General features: G+C 39.8%; 1 protein-coding gene across 1 annotated transcript in view; it reads right to left on the bottom strand.

Moving 5' to 3' along the window:
• Window positions 1-17,327, bottom strand: part of LOC139727080 (uncharacterized) — a 90,602-nt gene that overhangs the window by 55,347 nt on the left and 17,928 nt on the right. The window contains exons 22-40 of the mRNA XM_071638058.1: window positions 16,879-17,091; window positions 16,303-16,452; window positions 14,482-14,543; window positions 13,741-13,960; window positions 11,781-11,934; window positions 11,047-11,210; window positions 10,266-10,445; window positions 9,571-9,780; window positions 8,837-8,972; window positions 7,978-8,121; window positions 6,345-6,499; window positions 5,690-5,927; window positions 4,941-5,194; window positions 4,141-4,259; window positions 3,373-3,569; window positions 2,682-2,874; window positions 2,116-2,221; window positions 1,411-1,554; window positions 768-897 (exon numbers count right to left, since the gene is read on the bottom strand). Coding sequence (XP_071494159.1) covers window positions 768-897; window positions 1,411-1,554; window positions 2,116-2,221; window positions 2,682-2,874; window positions 3,373-3,569; window positions 4,141-4,259; window positions 4,941-5,194; window positions 5,690-5,927; window positions 6,345-6,499; window positions 7,978-8,121; window positions 8,837-8,972; window positions 9,571-9,780; window positions 10,266-10,445; window positions 11,047-11,210; window positions 11,781-11,934; window positions 13,741-13,960; window positions 14,482-14,543; window positions 16,303-16,452; window positions 16,879-17,091 — 3,169 coding nt within the window. The remainder of the gene's footprint in view (window positions 1-767; window positions 898-1,410; window positions 1,555-2,115; window positions 2,222-2,681; window positions 2,875-3,372; window positions 3,570-4,140; window positions 4,260-4,940; window positions 5,195-5,689; window positions 5,928-6,344; window positions 6,500-7,977; window positions 8,122-8,836; window positions 8,973-9,570; window positions 9,781-10,265; window positions 10,446-11,046; window positions 11,211-11,780; window positions 11,935-13,740; window positions 13,961-14,481; window positions 14,544-16,302; window positions 16,453-16,878; window positions 17,092-17,327) is intronic.

Raw genomic sequence — 17,327 nt, 5'->3', positions numbered from 1 at the left:
AAAGTGGGTCTACTGTGACATACCAGGTACACTTGTACATTATTTCCTTGTGCACCTTTCCCTGCTAACTGTAAAAAGTAACTTTACACAGTATGTATTGTATACGCTGTTATTTTCGCATACAGATATTTTCGCGAATGAGGAGGTTACAGACATTTTCGCGAGTTGTTGTTTTCGCGAATTGACATGGAGGCCTACATAAGCACACTACTACCTTAGCGTATGGTGACATTTTTGCGTGTTGTTAAATTTGCGGTCCAACTATGATTCGCGAATTCATGAAAATTAAACCCTCGCAAAAATAACAGCTTAAGTAGTTGCATATAAAGGAAAGTTGCACAGCTTACACTACATGTAATACAAAGCACTAATGATAACCTGCAAATGAATAAATACATGTCCCTATCTGAACAATGCATTTTTAACCACGCTCCCATAGAATAACTAACTGCATATCAATATGAGACACAATTTAATGTCCAACTGCAGCTGTCCAATAAGATCCTATACACTTTGAACAGATATGAATGGGAACATACTTTATTAGGTAAATTATTTTATAACTCATACATGTACATCTGCATAGTATGGACTATTCTTGCTGAATATCATAATGTATGTATTTCTTGTCATTACAATCTACAGTTTATGTTATCACTTATCGATGAATGCAATGATACACTGTAGATGGTACATTTTGTGTGATTGATGAGGATTAAAGCACTTTCATAAGACAAAATGTCACTACAAAATTACATCATACATACCAGTGGACGCCAACCCCCTAAAGATGTCCAGAAGCATGAGAACATCCATAGTCTTGGTGCAGTTGAAGACGTAGAGTGGTTGGCCAACAATGCGGCTCAGCTCCCTCACTGTTTCTACCCTTCCGCTCAACTGTACAAGGAGAGGGATAAAGACAAAGAAATATTGTAAACATTTGGGCCATCATTAACGACTCAGTAGCCTATGGAGAACTATACAACAAATGCAATATCCTGTATATGGATGCTAAAAATTCAATTAAAATATTTCTGTAAGGTAACAGAGAATCACACAGTTTTCTTATCAACAAATCAGATAGACAGCACAGGATAAGATTTGTTTGTTAAAGTTAAGAATGACTATTCCAAAGAAAACTAGGAGAAAAAAAAGGAAAAAAAGACAGCAACGACACTACATTTACAACTACAGGGGCAATTTCAGGTTCCATCTATACCTGAAACCTTAATTCATTGTCATTCTAATACCAAATTTGTATCATGGTATCATCCTGTTTCTATCATGCACAGCATCTGGATAGGCTCTGTATTTTTTAATATAACACAGGTACAGCTGCTGGAATGGATGACAGTTTGGTCAAATACTCATGCTCAATGAGAATTTTCATAAAACAAATAGCCCACTCACATTGGATCCCACACACATGGCAGCCATGTGGGACTTGACGGTGCTGGCCATGCTGTAGTACATCTTCTCAGTGCCAGGCAGGAGGGCCAGACGACAGGCAGAGCCCTGGTACTCATAGCCATACTCAAACTCAGCGTCTAGGATCTGGAAGGAACAAGTACAACACACACGGTAGTGAGAAGATGCCATCGATGATAACTAACAAAATACTGCTGTCTCAGCAGGACTCGACCGCTAAACCCCACGAAGGCAAGGAATAGACACACTGCTGTGAGAGGCAGCTAGCTGCCCCAGCAATGAACTGGTTCATCATGTTATGAACTTCAGGCGATGAGGAATGGGGGGACAATGATCTGGTGAAGGATTGTTGGTAAACAACTAGCTCTGTGATTGGCACCCTGAGTGCAGTGCTGCTTTACTCATTTCCATTCACTTGGCAATTCATAAGCCTTGCATGCAGAGATATTCACGACCATATATTTTTTTCAGACTCTAACAGAAAAGATCAGAATATACCTTGATATCATCATGCATTAATGTATCATAGAAAACAAACCAAATAAAACAAAAAAATGTTTAACTTTCTACATCTCCACCCTTTTGTTACAGTTGTAGAATGACATAGTGTGGTTACAAAGCATACTTCTGTGCTGACCTATAAAACATGTTATGCTTCATGGTATCATAAAGTCTATTGTTGATTACCTTGAGAGTGAGGGCGCTGTTTGACTCATCCCAGGCATATCTCAGTTGACTCTTCCAGTCAAAGCAATCAGCCAGCTTCCCCGACTCACCCTGCTTCTTCTCCAATCTGTCAACGAAAAGAGAGGGAAGGGGAGTAGAGGGAGTGCACTGTCAAAATTGGAAAGCTGTCAAGAAGGTCATGTGTTCAAATGTATTTCACACAAAAGAAGAGACACCTTTATGCATTGCTATGGAGGGAGAATGGGAGAGGAGAACTTTCATGTTTGAAGTACAATTTGACTGTCAAATGTCAAATCTGTTGCACATAAAAAACAACAATTGTCTCAAACTTGCAAAATCATATTTGAGTCTATTGTTGCTGTTAATTTTTTTTTAATGTTGTGTTTAAAAGAGGACATGATCTTTATTTTTTTTCACAATTATATTTGAACATTGCCTTGCAGGAACAATCAAAAGCATATTCCCTCAGAAATTGTTCTTCATAGTCACATCACAATACAATTTAAGAGCAGGAAGGTACGTGGAGAGGATTGGTTATTCTGGGAAGAGGTTGAGAGGTCACTGACCTTGTGACAATGTCCCGCTGGTGGGCCATGAGGGCCACCAGGTTGCTGATTTTCTGGATCTGGGCTGGAAAGAGCATCAGCTTCAGCTCGGTCTTGTCCACCTGTTCCTCCACCACTACTTTGACCTTTGGCCTCTCTGGAGGGAGTACGACCTTCATGGTGTCTACAGGCTGGGATGACTTCACTTCTCCAGCTGAAAATATAAAAGATTGACACCATTTTCAGTAGAGTGACACTTGACACAACTAGCATGCATGTATTGGGCAGAAATAAGAATGTTCAAAATGAAAGAAATTTGAGGGTACTGACATAAATACACAAGGCACACTCAGCAATGTCAGTTAAGTGTAACTTGACATTGATTATACACATTTATGGGAACAAACTTAACAGTATGAAAAGAGATTCCATATTTTTTGACAAGAGGGAGAGATATAATATCAAGTAATAATGATATTGTTTCACATGAATAAAAATCATACACACTAAAGATAATTCTTGTAATATACTACCGAAGAAAAATTAACAAGTCAATTATCAACATTTGTGTACCTAAAAATAAGGTACCTTATTATGGATAAAACCTTGTTGTGAACATTCAGTGAGATGCTGGAACAATTAGATGTATTGCACCTTATCATTACTTCCTTCATTCCCTCTAAAAGAAAACATTCCATGTAGCTCTACTCACCAGTCTCACTCCCTTGTTCCTCATTGATGACAGAATGAACACTGCCCTCCTCCTGAATGGGAGTGGCAGGCTGGGCAGCCGAGGGTAGCTGGGGCTCGTTGAGGCTCCACTGGGACCCCTTGTAGGAGTGTGAGCTCTGCCTTCCCGTCTGAGACACCACCACACTGTTGTTATCCACCACTGAGCCTTCATTCTGGCTGGCTGTTGGGGGCAGAGAGGATATGGCAGTAGACTGTTCTGCAACATGCAGTCATCACTGACACACTTTATTTTTTTGTTTGGTAATTTGTGGGGGGGGGGGTTCAATTCTCTCTTCTTCTTTTTTTAATATGGGTTTAGAGCTGCAATTACAGAAAGACAAAGGACAAAACCAAAGTTTGGGATAGATGTCTCAATCAAGTTGCACATCTAGTAAAATTATTAGTTTTTCACTTGTACTAGTGAGGTATCTGTGAGGAACCTCAATGCAGTAGATTCAAAAACACACACATGCAACATTTGGGTAGCTCTATGGTACATTGCTTTCTATCCTTCTCTTTGTGAAAGGCAATACTAACAATAGTCCCACTGTTTGCACAAGTCATACTAGCAGCAGTCTCACTGTTTACACATTTATACACCTAGAAAGCAAGGAGTATTCAGGCACAGTGCATCTTGCTCAACATGCAAGTAATATCACAGGGTTTGAACCCTGACCCTTTCCCGCTGACATGAGGGCAACACAAACCATTCCACCATGACAGCACAATTAGATGACAAGGATGAGGCTTACCTTCAGACTTTCTGAGCTCTTTGGTCAGCCTGGCTTTCTTCTCCTTCTCATCCTCAATTCCTTTCAGCATGACTACTGCTGCCTGGATGGACTGGTTCACCTTTTTCACCATGTCCTAAAAACAAAGACATGCATATATTAGAAAATATATCAACAATTAAAAGAAAGCTGACAAGAGAAAAATACACACTGACCTGACAGAAAAGAAACAAAAGACCAATAGGAAGGAAAACCTGTACTTGATGCAAAAGTACAATGTGATTACAATGCATAAACTGGCAAAAACTAAATCAGGTTAGGAGGTACTTACACTCTGCCCCACGACTCAAGTAACACCTTTTCTAATACAGACATGTGTACCATGTAATCAATTTCTCAGTCTCTTTCATCTCTGTACAAGATACATTGACAATTCCCAACATTTTAGTGTGATTCACATCCATATGGATTAACACAAGTGCAAACTTTTTGTCGCTGGGGCGAAAAGACCTCATATCTACAAAATGTCAAATGTTCAGGTGAGCAAAAACACATGGCAGCCAAAGCACTGTATCAAATGGGATAGCCCTTCATTTGACATGACGTATTGGCTTCACTTTTGGGTAAGACAGCTAGGATTTGGACAGGACATTACCAAACTGATTATCTGCCCATTGATCAAACAAAGCCATTTCCAACATTTCCATCGACGCTTTGATCCTAAGACATTCGGCATCTAATGTCAAAGGGTATGGTATATACAATGAAAGTATGAAATGCGATGACAGGTCAAAGTTCACCCTGTCCATTTTCTAACCTCGAGGGAGTCCTTGTCCCCTTCGTCAGCCGCCTTCAGTCCTCTCTCCACCTGGTCCCCCAGCTGGATCTGCATGGCGAGGTAGACCACCTCCGTGACATGGTCAAGCATCCAGGACCGAGTGGCCGGCTGGCGAGACTCCCTCAGGCCCTCCATGATGCCCTCCTGGGATTCCCTAGTGCTGGGCCGCTTGCCCGTGTTGACCCGCTGACCGGTGCGGCTGTTGGCCCTGCTGCCTGACCGGCTTCCACCGGCTGATTACAGAGGAAAACAATGACAAATGCATAATAATAAATGCCGAGAATAAATCTTCAAATATGGCTTCTTCTGCTTCGTTACAAGAATTATGTGTCTCTTGTTAAAGAAACAAGTTTACATTCAAATACACACATTAAATAAGGCCATCTTACAATGTAACTGTACAAGCTTGGTTTAAACAGACACTTGAAAGTAGGTGTCTATTGCTGTGCTGTACTTAGTCTCCATGTACAATTTGTAGAAAAAAGTTGTGGGTTTTCTGCATACATTATTTTCCCCCAACTTTTTATTTCATATTCAATATTTCAGTAATACAAAGTAAGGCTTTGAGTGTCTCATCAAATGTATATAAATATGCTCATCATATAACTAACAAATCCACTATTTCTCACTTCACACCTTTCTAGCAACGTCCATTATCTTTGATCACAGTTATTTCAACCCCTCCTCCAAGATCTGATACTCCAGACCTATAATACCTCTCTTCTCACCTTTTCTCTCATCCTTGTTGAGGGTGACCTTCCTGGCCCCAGCGCTGTGGATCTCTCTGTCTTTCTCCCTCCGTAGCCCGGCCCTCAGGCTGTCCGGGGCCACGGACCCCTGGTTGGGGGCCTGCAGGTCAAGGGTCTCGTGGGCCAGGGCAGAGGTCAGCTGGTGCTGCAGTGAGGTCTTGATCATGGGGATGAGGTTGGCTAACCAGGTTTCCACAGGGCCCTCACATGACACCATCTGGGTGGAATGTGGAATTAAAGCAAAAAGATATGTGAAGAGTATGACGGCTGAGAATGAATATCAGAAGGCCATTTAATAACTAAAATCTAATAAACCAAGTACTACAGATCATAATATATGCTTGTACTAGAGGATACTGCAGATAAAAAAACAACAACAACAACAAAAACTTTGTGTAACAAAACAAAACAAAACACAAAAAAAAAATAGCACAGCAAGACATGGTGGCATATTACAATTAAATTCAGATGCTGATACTCCCACATCGAACAAAATAACTGATACCAGGTTTTGGCACAGCCATTAGAAAATTAAAAGGCAAATATACAGACACTACAACTGTGCCTGATATGTGCCCTATATAATGCACCATGCTCAAAATGAAGTTGATCATGTATAGAGATACACACATACCTGTTTTAGTGGCAGCTTCTCTCCCAGGGAGCTGAGGAGTCCCGTCACCTGGAAGTTGCACTCTGCCGCCTCCGACTGGCTGTTCTCAAACTCCAGCTGGCCCAGGTTCTCAAACAGCTTGGGCAGGTAGAGGTTAACCTGAGTAATGTCATAGCCTGTGAAGGAGATGATTGTTAGTAGCTATCAGTCACATATCAATTCCTTGAAGTTGACACAAAATACGCTGCACCTCTCCAGAACGTTATTCACTGCAATAAAATCATTTTCATAAATACATCATAAATGTATTTCTTGAGCCTTCAACAGTGTTTCCTCAGTCATCTAAGTTATGGATGAATAGATTATGTAGTACGAGGATATATATATATATATATATATGATTTTGTTGATGATGATGATGATGATCACTCCTTAACCCTAACTAGGCCGGGGGGGGGGGGGGGGGGGGGGGCCTCCGAGGCCCCCCCCCCCCTCGACGTTCCGCGCGATGTATCGCAATCGCAAAAAGCTATCGCCGCGACGTTTCATGACTTTTTTCTTTCAAGTCTCCCGCATCTTTTGACACCAAATTTGCAACGCCTGGGCGCGCGGTTCCGAAGTTACGCATAAATACGTACATGCATGTCAGACCAAAAATTGCTCAGAAACGTTAATTCGTGTACAATTTCAATGCAAACTGTGCTTACTGGCAAATTTCATAAAAGTATGATTATTTTGGTGTTTTATTGATTAAAATCAATGAATAACATATTTTCTTGTTCGGAGCGATGTCGCGGACAAATTTCATCGAAAAAACAATGAAAAACATAAAGTCGAAAAAACAGAGAAATACATAAGAAATTCAAAAAACCAATAAAATACTTAAGATTTTTTTGTGATATCACAATTTTTTTTTATTACATTTGCTAAGGACACTAAAAAGAATATTTACACAAAAGATGTGACTGTTTTTAGCTTTTTGTGTGATTTACACCAAATAGTCTGATTTTATGCATCATCTTGCATAAATTAGCATAGTTTGGCATAAATGATCATTTTTTGAAAAATTAACTTCATGGTATTTTAGATTACATCATAGGCAATGTGTGTGCCAATTTTCGTCGCGATCGCGCAGTCGACGGCCGAGATCTGGAACCCCCCCCCCCGGCTCTATCAACTACCTAATAGCCCGGCCTAGTTAGGGTTAAGCAGCATTTCCAAGTGACATGCACATGAAATCACAAAGGACAGACCCTGAAATAGAAATACGGATTGTGGGATTCTGCTGTAGGAGTTAGTGCTGCAAATATCCCTTTGAAGTTCATCAATAACACTTAGGCTACTACACATTAGCTGACGATGAAAATACACATTAACTGAATTCCTAATGAAAACTACCTCACAAACGTGCTTGGTAGTCAAAAATTCTGCAAACTTTGTTGAAGAGTTTATTATTTTAAATTTCATCACCAATCTGACAAAAGAGAAATAACTGCATTTCATATGGAGTGCATGATGAAAACCAAACAGACTGCAAATTCAAATAAACATTTCTTATCGCACATTCCACGTTAGAACTATTTATATCAGCAAACATAGAAAACTTTGAAAAGAATAGGACAACAGAGGTCAAAGGTCAGAAAGTGCAACTCACCATTGCAGACAATGTGTAATACATCCTCCATGGACAGGAAATAGAATCGTGGGAACCGCTGCCTCCTCCTCTCAAGGTGTTGGAGCAAGGAACGACGGCAAACCTCAAGATTATTGTTCATCTTCTCCAGCAGCACCAGGATTCCTGGAAAATGGACATACAATAGACATTATATAGCAGAATAGACCATACTTATAATGTTTAAAGTTCTATGCATACTTTGATCACAAATGACTGTCTCAACAACCACATAGCTTTCCCTACCTTACAATATCTGATGAACGCTAAAAATTTAGTGCATCCCTGCCTTTTAAACTTTAAGTGGAGGTAGCAGATGCATAAAATGTTTTCTTACTAGGCTGTAGGAATAGAAACATTGTGGAATTTTAATACACTACAGAAATGTACACTGTATATTGGAGTGTAGAATCATGAAATTTAGCACCCAATGATGAAAAACATATTCTCTTTCGATTCTTTAGCATGCATAATTTCTTAGCTCAATTCCAGCCACAACATTTCAACCTTTTTTTGAGTTCATTTAAACTCAACACACAGAAATATAGTCTTCCTGTCTATAAAAAATTTCTTCCTACTGCAGCAGTTCTGATTAATGAAGTTGTTTCCCACAATAATCTTAGATATTCAGACTTTGTATTGGAACCCATCAGATTGGCATAGGTTATCTGTATGGCTTCTATTGCAGCTGAGATTACCCTGTCCAGCCCTACATATATGAAATTGGTAAATTGCTCATTGTTTTAACTGTTTATATGTTTTCTCAAGCTTACAACTGCTTAACATTTAAATATCACTTGATCAATTTTATTCTATTTCTATTTTCTCCCTTGTTGCTAACCTTTCCTCTGACAGCACTGGAGGACATTAGGGTTCTTTTCTGTAGCTCTCATCAGCAGCCTGAAGTCCCTGTTGGCTGAGGTGAACAGACTGGCTTCATGGGACAGGGAGGCCCTGACATCTGCACCACTAAACACCTGGAGAGGGAGAGATGCATTGAGATTTGGGAGGATGACATTCATAAACTCTTGGCGTACATCGTTCGATGATCAGAGCACACACTGGAGATCTTTCTTCACTGACTAGGTAGGGATATCCTGATTCTAATTATCAATTAACCTGTTGAGGACAAGTCCCCAGTACAACTTGGAAAATGTCTAAAGGAAATGTGTGTTGTAACAAAATCAGATATTCCTCAACTACTACAATAGAGCTTATCTCATCAGCCTAACAGGTAATCACAATTGCGCCAACCTACAGTGTAGGTCTTCCCATTGGACTGATGCACAAAGATACACATGATTGGAATTGGTAATGTACAACTAAATCAATTTTAGATGGGTTACTGAATGCTTGTAAATAGTCAAGCAAGATAAGTTAGGTGTATGGACACAATAGAGGGTTAAAACAGTTAATACCACATATACTAATTCATAATGAGAATGAGTTCAACTCAATCTATTTTGTACATAGACACTCTCTAACTCTATCCAAACAGTACCTCACATCACTTCCCATTGCTACCACTTGTCAATGAGAGGAAATAACAGACTCCACCCACTCCATGCCTCTTACCTCTTCCAGCTCTACCCACTTCTCCTGGACCTCCAGCCAGACGGTCAGCACGGCCTCGATGGTCTGCAGCCGCTTCTGCCACTTAGTGACCTCGTCCAGGAATGATCCGGCTGCACTGCTGCTCTGCATGCCCTGAAGGGCCACCTGGTGGGACTCCAGCTCGGTGAAGATTGGGTCAGTGTCCTTCAGGAGGAACAGCTGACCAGTGTCCTGGAGAAGAGAGAAGTCAAGACAGCATTATCATATGTAGCTACCTCAAAGGACGGACAATATGACTGCAGGAAGATTACATCTTTGTGTGCCACAGTGTAAACCTCTTGTATACCACATTACTCTGTTACTGCCAAGCATGGATCCTTTTGGAAAATATTGTTCTTTTTTTTCAAAGCCATGTAGCTTTTTACAGAAGCATTTATGCTGAAAATGCAGTACAGAAAATGTGTAGAGAAAATTGCTGGCTTTGCTGAGATGTAAATTTCATGACAAAGCTTTGGCAACTTTTCTTGTGAATGACCAGTGCTCAAAACAAATTGGTACATGCTGTTTGGAGGGGGGGGGGGGGTAGCAAAACATGTGAAATGGTAAGCCTTCAAACAAGTTGGGCAAGTGAACTTTGCACATAGTCTAGACCTTCAAAAAGAAAATTATTCAAGACAAACAGACAGACAGACAAGGGGAGTAAAGAAGACACCCACCTCTCCAAGGTTGAGAAGAGAGTTGGGGAGGGAGGACACGCTTGCCCTCTTCTGCCTCCCCGCCCCCAGGGTGAGGGCCGACATGCGACTCATGGTGCGGCGGCGAGATCGCACCTCTGTGATGGCCGTCCCCAGGTCACTCTGGCTCTGAGACATCTCACTCTTGGTGTCTGAGTGTTGCTGTTGGCAAAGAAAATAAAAGACCATTCAATTCAATTCAATGTATACGGCACAAGAAAAAAGTACATTATGTAAATAATAAGAAACAAAAGCAAAACCTATACGTGCACACGTTTAACAAATCAATGCCGGGACCCCTTTACAGCCATTAGAGCTTGTCAGTAGGGTCCAGAACAATACTCAGAACATAGCATATTAAACCTTTTAATTTGCAGCTATGTCCATCCACACAAGGTTGGTTTACCATGAGATATAGGTAACAGATAAGAAGAACAAAATCTAGATCAAATATTCTTGGGTGTAAGGCTCTCTCTCTCTCCTTGCTCAGATTGTAATGCACACACAAAACACAAAGTGCTTTGAATCAAGTCTTAGCCTATAGCAAACTGGTAGGTTCTGTACACAGTCAATAGGGTTTCACCACATCTACATTTGTATCAAATGGTCACAGTTGGTCCTTCCTGCATTCTGTGCAAAGAATTATAATGACCTTTGTTGTTATCATTTTCACATACTTGCATCAACCAAAGGTGTAAAAGCACCTCCTGACAGATTAAGACAGTGGGTGTGAATGAAGGGAAAATCTTCATGACAAACTCACATCTTTGTCAGTCTTCTCATTGCCTCCCATGGTAATGGTGCGAACATGGGGTCGGATGTCAAAGAGCTTGCTCAGCCAGATCTCCTCATATGTCTTGAGGGCACTCTCTATTGTCACATCTTTCACAGCTCGCTGCACAATGGCACGGACCTCGTCCACGTGGTCTGTAGAATTGTCAGATTTGGTGTGTTTACGGCAAAACGATTTTGAAAATACACAAACAAAACTTCCTCTGCTCCATTTCAAATTCGAAGGCAATGAAAATTGCAATTAACACAAACACAAAACAAGTGTCCAAGATAATAGCCTATAATGTATCTCTGTCCACTGATTTTATGTAATACAATTCACAAAATACCAATAATCATCCTGTAAAGTATATGACATAATATAATCATACTGGCACACATATATTGATCACAAACAAAAGGTTCCATGTAGCTGTTTACTGACTTCAATTTTAAAGACTTACAACTTACAAGGCATCTTATCACAGTATCGCCTGATATCACAGTATCGCCTGATATCACAGTATCGCCTCACCACATTCGACAACGGAAAGCTGCACTTTATCAAACACCTGCATTCCTCCCAATAGACACATGGTATGACAAATATATAAAATATTGCTTTAGTAATGCAAATTAAAGTAGGAGCATTTCCTGTATTGAAAAGTGAGTCTGGCATGCAATTTACAGAACAACATAGCCACAGATCTCAGCTCATTAACTCACTCTGTAGTCCCAGCTGCAGCAGTTGTCCCAGGGTCATGTGCGTCAGACTCTCATTGTCAATGACAAGGGCGCCACCAGTGACCCGCACCAGCTGCTTCCAATGCCGCGTCCTCATGGCTGGATTGCTCAGGTCCTCAATAAGTGGGAGGCAGGCCTGTTGTGAGATAATGTGATGTTGTCATCATATTCATAACAATGTTGTTACACTTTACAACAATCAGATAGTCAGAGGAAGGCTACCATTTCAATGACTGATGATACTTTACTATCAGATTTAATTCATCATGCCGCATAATACCTACAATAGTTGGCATATGAGAGTTGATAGTCAAAAGTTGAGAAGTGTTAGAATAGTAACTCCACAGATGTTTTGATTTACAGTCTTGCAGCTCCTATATTTCTTCCCTGCATGGCTGGCATTAAGATAAAATGGCAGTATAACACTCTCAAAAAAAAAAAAGCTAACCACACCATTATAGGAATAGGACAAACAGACAGAAAATCAAGTATGATGGAAGCACATTAAAAAACTAGATATATCGCTACGGCTACTGATATGCCTCCGCCATAATGCATGGTTCTCCTAATAGGTCTATAGTACAATGTCTTGACAATGTGTGATGACAGTTTCACACAATTGGCAAAATATTAAAATGACAGGTTTGCCACAAATGTGCTGAATGTTCACTTTCCTAGAACTAGGTTCAATTGGATGAATGATTAAAATGTCAGAGTGCAGGTATTTGGGGGAACTTATGATTTTTACTTGACTTTTGACCCTTTTATAAGTTTATGTATTGAGTAATTTTCAAGGTATTGAGAAAAAGTATAATTTCAGTATCAAATGGGAAAATAGCATTATCTAAACCTGGCCTTTGACCTTTGACCTCACAGTTTCAAAGAGAATCACTGTTAGGTTGAACATGCATAAATATGTAAGTTTCATGATGATACCTTGAGTTACTTTCGAGATATGGAGGAAAAAGTGCAATTTAGCACTTTCACTTGACCTTTTACCTTTTGACCTTTGACCTTTTGGCAAGAAACTTCCCCCAAAATATATATTGGGTATTACATGCCATACACCAAGTTTTAAAAAAAAACCTTCAGACATATTGCATTTTAAGGAAAGTAGTGATATTTTTAGGAGTTGACCTTGACCTTTGACCCCCCTGACCTTTGACCCATGACCCCCAACTTCCCTAGATAATCACTGCCCATCGGTACAAGCATATATACTAAGTTCAATGAAGATACCTTGAACCATTTGCGAGATATGGAGAAAAACATGAAATTTCACTTTTTTTTTTCACAAAATAACCTGTGACCTTTGACCTTTGACCCTGTGACCCTAAAATCCACACAAAGTATTATCCCCCAAGGATATACCCTCATACCAAGTTTGATGTAAAACCACCACACGGTTCTTGAGATATCGACAAAAACAAAACGGGACGGACGGACGTACGGACGGACGTACGGACGTACGGACGTACGGACGTACGGACGTACGGACGGACGGACGGACGGACGGACGGACGGACGGACGACCCGAAAACATAATGCCTCCGGCCACTTCGTGCGGAGGCATAAAAAAATGAAAAAAGAACATGTGAGACAGGTAGATGGACAAACAGAGATGATTTATCAACAACAATCACATCAACAAATCCCACTGCTGAGGCTGCTAAGATTCTATAACAATACAAAGAGAAGCTCCAGAAGGAATTCTTCAACACATGGACAGACAAAGACTTCACTTTCATTGATAAACATCCTCAACAAAGGGCTTCTGGAAAAAACATTCTGCTTCATGTGTGTAGAGACAAACACAATAAAGTGGTGTTCCTAAACAAAAGAAAATAAGACAAAGCATACGAAAAAGAACATCAGGATGATCAGATGAACAGACAAAGACAGCGATTTATGAAGTCAGAATATGTCATCATTTGGAGCCTACCTGGATGACCAGGATGGATTCTTCCAGGCCCTTGGTGACTTCCCAGCCGTGGGTCTCCTCCGGTAGCCCCTTGACTATAGCCAGCTGGGTGTTGGTGGCCTCCCTCAGGTACTTGGTGTTCATGCTCTGCCAGCGCTCCTGTTTCCACTCCTGCTGCTGTTCCTGCAGGGTGCGCACCGTGTCCCACACCTCGTTCAGGTTGCGCAGCTCATGCCGGCATCTTCAGCGGAATGGTAAGGGGGGAAAGGTCAGTTAGGAAAAGATCCTCCACCTACTTCTTTGGGTAAGTACAACTCAACTCTTCTGAAGAAATACAAGTTTCTACATTTGGTTTCATATTTACAGAAGGTTTTAAACTTTATTCATTCTTACGGTATCTAGTGTTTGTACAGTACATCTAGATGCCGTGTATCACTTTGTGGTACTCGTATAGTCGTATATATTTTACAACACCAAATGCTTGAAAAGAATAGCCCATACACACCAAATTTCCTAATAATTATCTCACTTGAGCAAATTTTGTTGAACTGGAAGACTAGAGGTGATGTCTGCACCACTGTAGTTTGACATAGCACTTGACACTTGACTTGACAAACAGATGTTTCAATATAAAGAGGGGATGATACATTTGCAGTGTCCTACATAACCAAGGTTTCTCAATTCTAAAAAGCTGTCCAAAATCAGACATGGACGCTAGTATCAACAAAATGCAAGAAAAGGCAGATAAAGCTCATTACTCACTCTGGAAGAATGGTAAAGTTGACAACAGCTGTTTCAAGCAGGTCCTGCAACTCAATCAGATCCTGCAGAGATTAGGGGCAAAAAAACGCAGCTTTAGTACATAAAAACATACACCATTAACTGTATCATGTATCAAGTATAATGCAAAAAGACAAACAAATCATGCAAGATTTACGTTGTTCCAACATGAATGATTTGTAGCCATGTTTTAGGTACATTGTATTTATGAAAAAATAAAAAAAATAAAAAAAAACAATTCAATACATATACAAAATGCAGAGGAGGCCATTTTTCAAATCTTCTCTTTATTTGACGCAATGTCAGTCATTGAATAAGTACAGATGAATAATCATGCAAACAAAAGAAATTGAGCAGTACGTAAGGAAAGTTTGCAAAATATGAAATAAAAAAGGTACCGTAAGTGAAAATGAATACACATATGTGTACAACCAATGATTACACTGTAAAAGGATATATTGTAAATTGATCACAGATAAGTCTCCATCTCTTGACAACAACAAAAAAGGTACTAGAAAAGCATTTAACTCATAATTAAGCAAAGTGATTGCAGCGTGGCCACTGTTGAGCTTACTGTTGGTATTGAGTGCACACAAGAAAAGAAAACGTTAACACAGGCTTTACAAGGCTTTAAAGCTACTGCAACACATATACTGTACAAGCACATTGAACTGTCCATGAAAGATGAACTTTATTGCAGCAAATAAAACAGGACAAGCGTCATTCTTCTAATCTTAGCATATTGCATATTAGCCTTCGGAAGGCCATTTTTTATATAATTGTAAATCCGACAAAGTTGTTGTTCTTTGTAATTACACACAATAGTCATGTCTATCAATTATTGCACATATAGCTCACCCTGTTTGTAAAATTTTAATTCTCAAGATTATGTCCTACCACTAAAGCAAACAAAAATGCTCTAAGGTGCAGGTGAAATATAAAGTGTTGTACAAGTGTCAAAGATGCATACTAACTTCAGTGTATTGGCAAATTGCCATGTGAAACATAGTATGAAGCTGTAAACACTGGCATACCACATATTTTGATGAAGGTTGCACATGTAAAAATACAGACACCTCTTTACCTCTTTCACCTACGCAAATGTTGCTGCTGCTGTCTGGTACCCCGTTCAAGAAAACATTCACACCAAGTTACTTCATATTTCATTTTGTTTCAAAAACAATATGATACCGTAAATTATATGATTCTAATTGAAATGTATTCAAAAAAATCACTTTTAATGTGGTTGAACACGTAAACTTGAATCCACTCACATAATCATGAATGCAATTCTAAAGATCAATGATTTAATACACTTATCACGACATTCATAACGGTGGATTGATTAATGTCTGCCAACAGAAAAGCCTGACCATCAAGATTTTGTGAATACTTATGAAAATCTATTTTTCTCATCTCTAAATTTTCTCAGTAACAAGTACTAATATTCATACTGAGTGTTGTCAAAGTTTGACCATGCACAATGTTATAGAGAAGTAATTCATTATCTTTATACCTGCTCTGCAATCAGTTATCTTAGTGTGAATGACTGGGTATTTAAGACTTGTTGTTAGTCAAGGGATACAAATAAAAAAAAAAAAATAATAATAATAACTGACAGATGAAATTGAATAACACAAATTTAGGTCCATACACTCCAGTTTCTTCATTCAGTTCATTTCATTCTCTCTGTCTTTCTTTATCTGTGTCTCTTCTTCTCTCAGACTATCTGTTTGTCGATCTCCCCATCTCACCTTCCATTTCTTTCCATAACCATCTATGGCAGATCTCTGTAACACTCACCTGTGCCTCGTTGTCCAGTTCTTCCAGCTTCCTCTGGAACTTGTCAATCTCAGAGAAGGCGTCATCCAGGAAGCAATCCCAGGTGTACACCTCGGAGGCAGAGAGGGCGCTGTTCAGTGCTTCCACCCTCTCTCCAAACTCGGCAAGGTCCTGTGGCATTGGTAAGGGTCAAACAAAGTATTGTGTTTAGACAATGTACACCACAGCAATCAAATATGTACAAAATGAATTTGTTTAAGACATGTATGATGACCTTTGTGAATTACAGTGAGCCGTTTACTACTTGCTCCATACAAGTTACTTATCTTTATATGTTTCATCCACACCTCTGAAGAAATACATTCTTTTGGTTTTTACAGTACACCTGAATTTCATTGTTCTTTATTAGGTTACTCCCTCTATTGGCAGATATTTGGAAAATAGAGTGTTCAGATTATTACATCTTATGTAGCACTTGAAAACTTTTGTTTCAATATTCATATTCTCACACAAGTAAATACAGAATTGTGAAATAATGAGAAATGTGATCATAACGTGATTAACATGTTACATTTTATAAGCAGTCAGATGTAGTACCTTGGTGATACTGGCTGATTCTTCCTGGATCCGTGGGCCCAGCCGCTGCTTGGCCAGGGACACCTTGGTCTTGAGGTTATTCCACCGGCCCGGAGCCGCATCATACAGGGCCTTGGTCCTTTCTGGCAGGGCCTGGCCGTATTTCTTGAGGAGGAGCACGGTGCGGTTCATGGCAGTGAACTGACCGTCCATTTCTTGCTGCTTGGCAGACACCTGTGTGAACAACCAAAAAATATGGATGACTGATTCTGTACAGCACGAGTGAACGACAAGATATTACTTGTAGGATGGGCAATTATCATTAACACTTATTTCTATGCGTCCACATTCTTGAGATATCACTGCCAGCTCAAAAGGTACAGACTGAGGCAATTGCAAAATAGAAGTGAATTTTCAAACGTCACTGAGATCGGATTCGAGATGAGAACAGAAAATTACTGGATTGATAA

The sequence above is a fragment of the Diadema antillarum genome, unplaced genomic scaffold (genome assembly GCF_040938485.1).
Source record: "Diadema antillarum isolate AM-2024a unplaced genomic scaffold, OU_Dant_1.0 seq00000118_RagTag, whole genome shotgun sequence".
Classification (NCBI taxonomy): Eukaryota; Metazoa; Echinodermata; class Echinoidea; order Diadematoida; family Diadematidae; genus Diadema; species Diadema antillarum.
The sequence above is the reverse complement of the archived record's forward strand: the minus strand, read 5'-3'. Positions and strand labels throughout refer to the sequence as shown.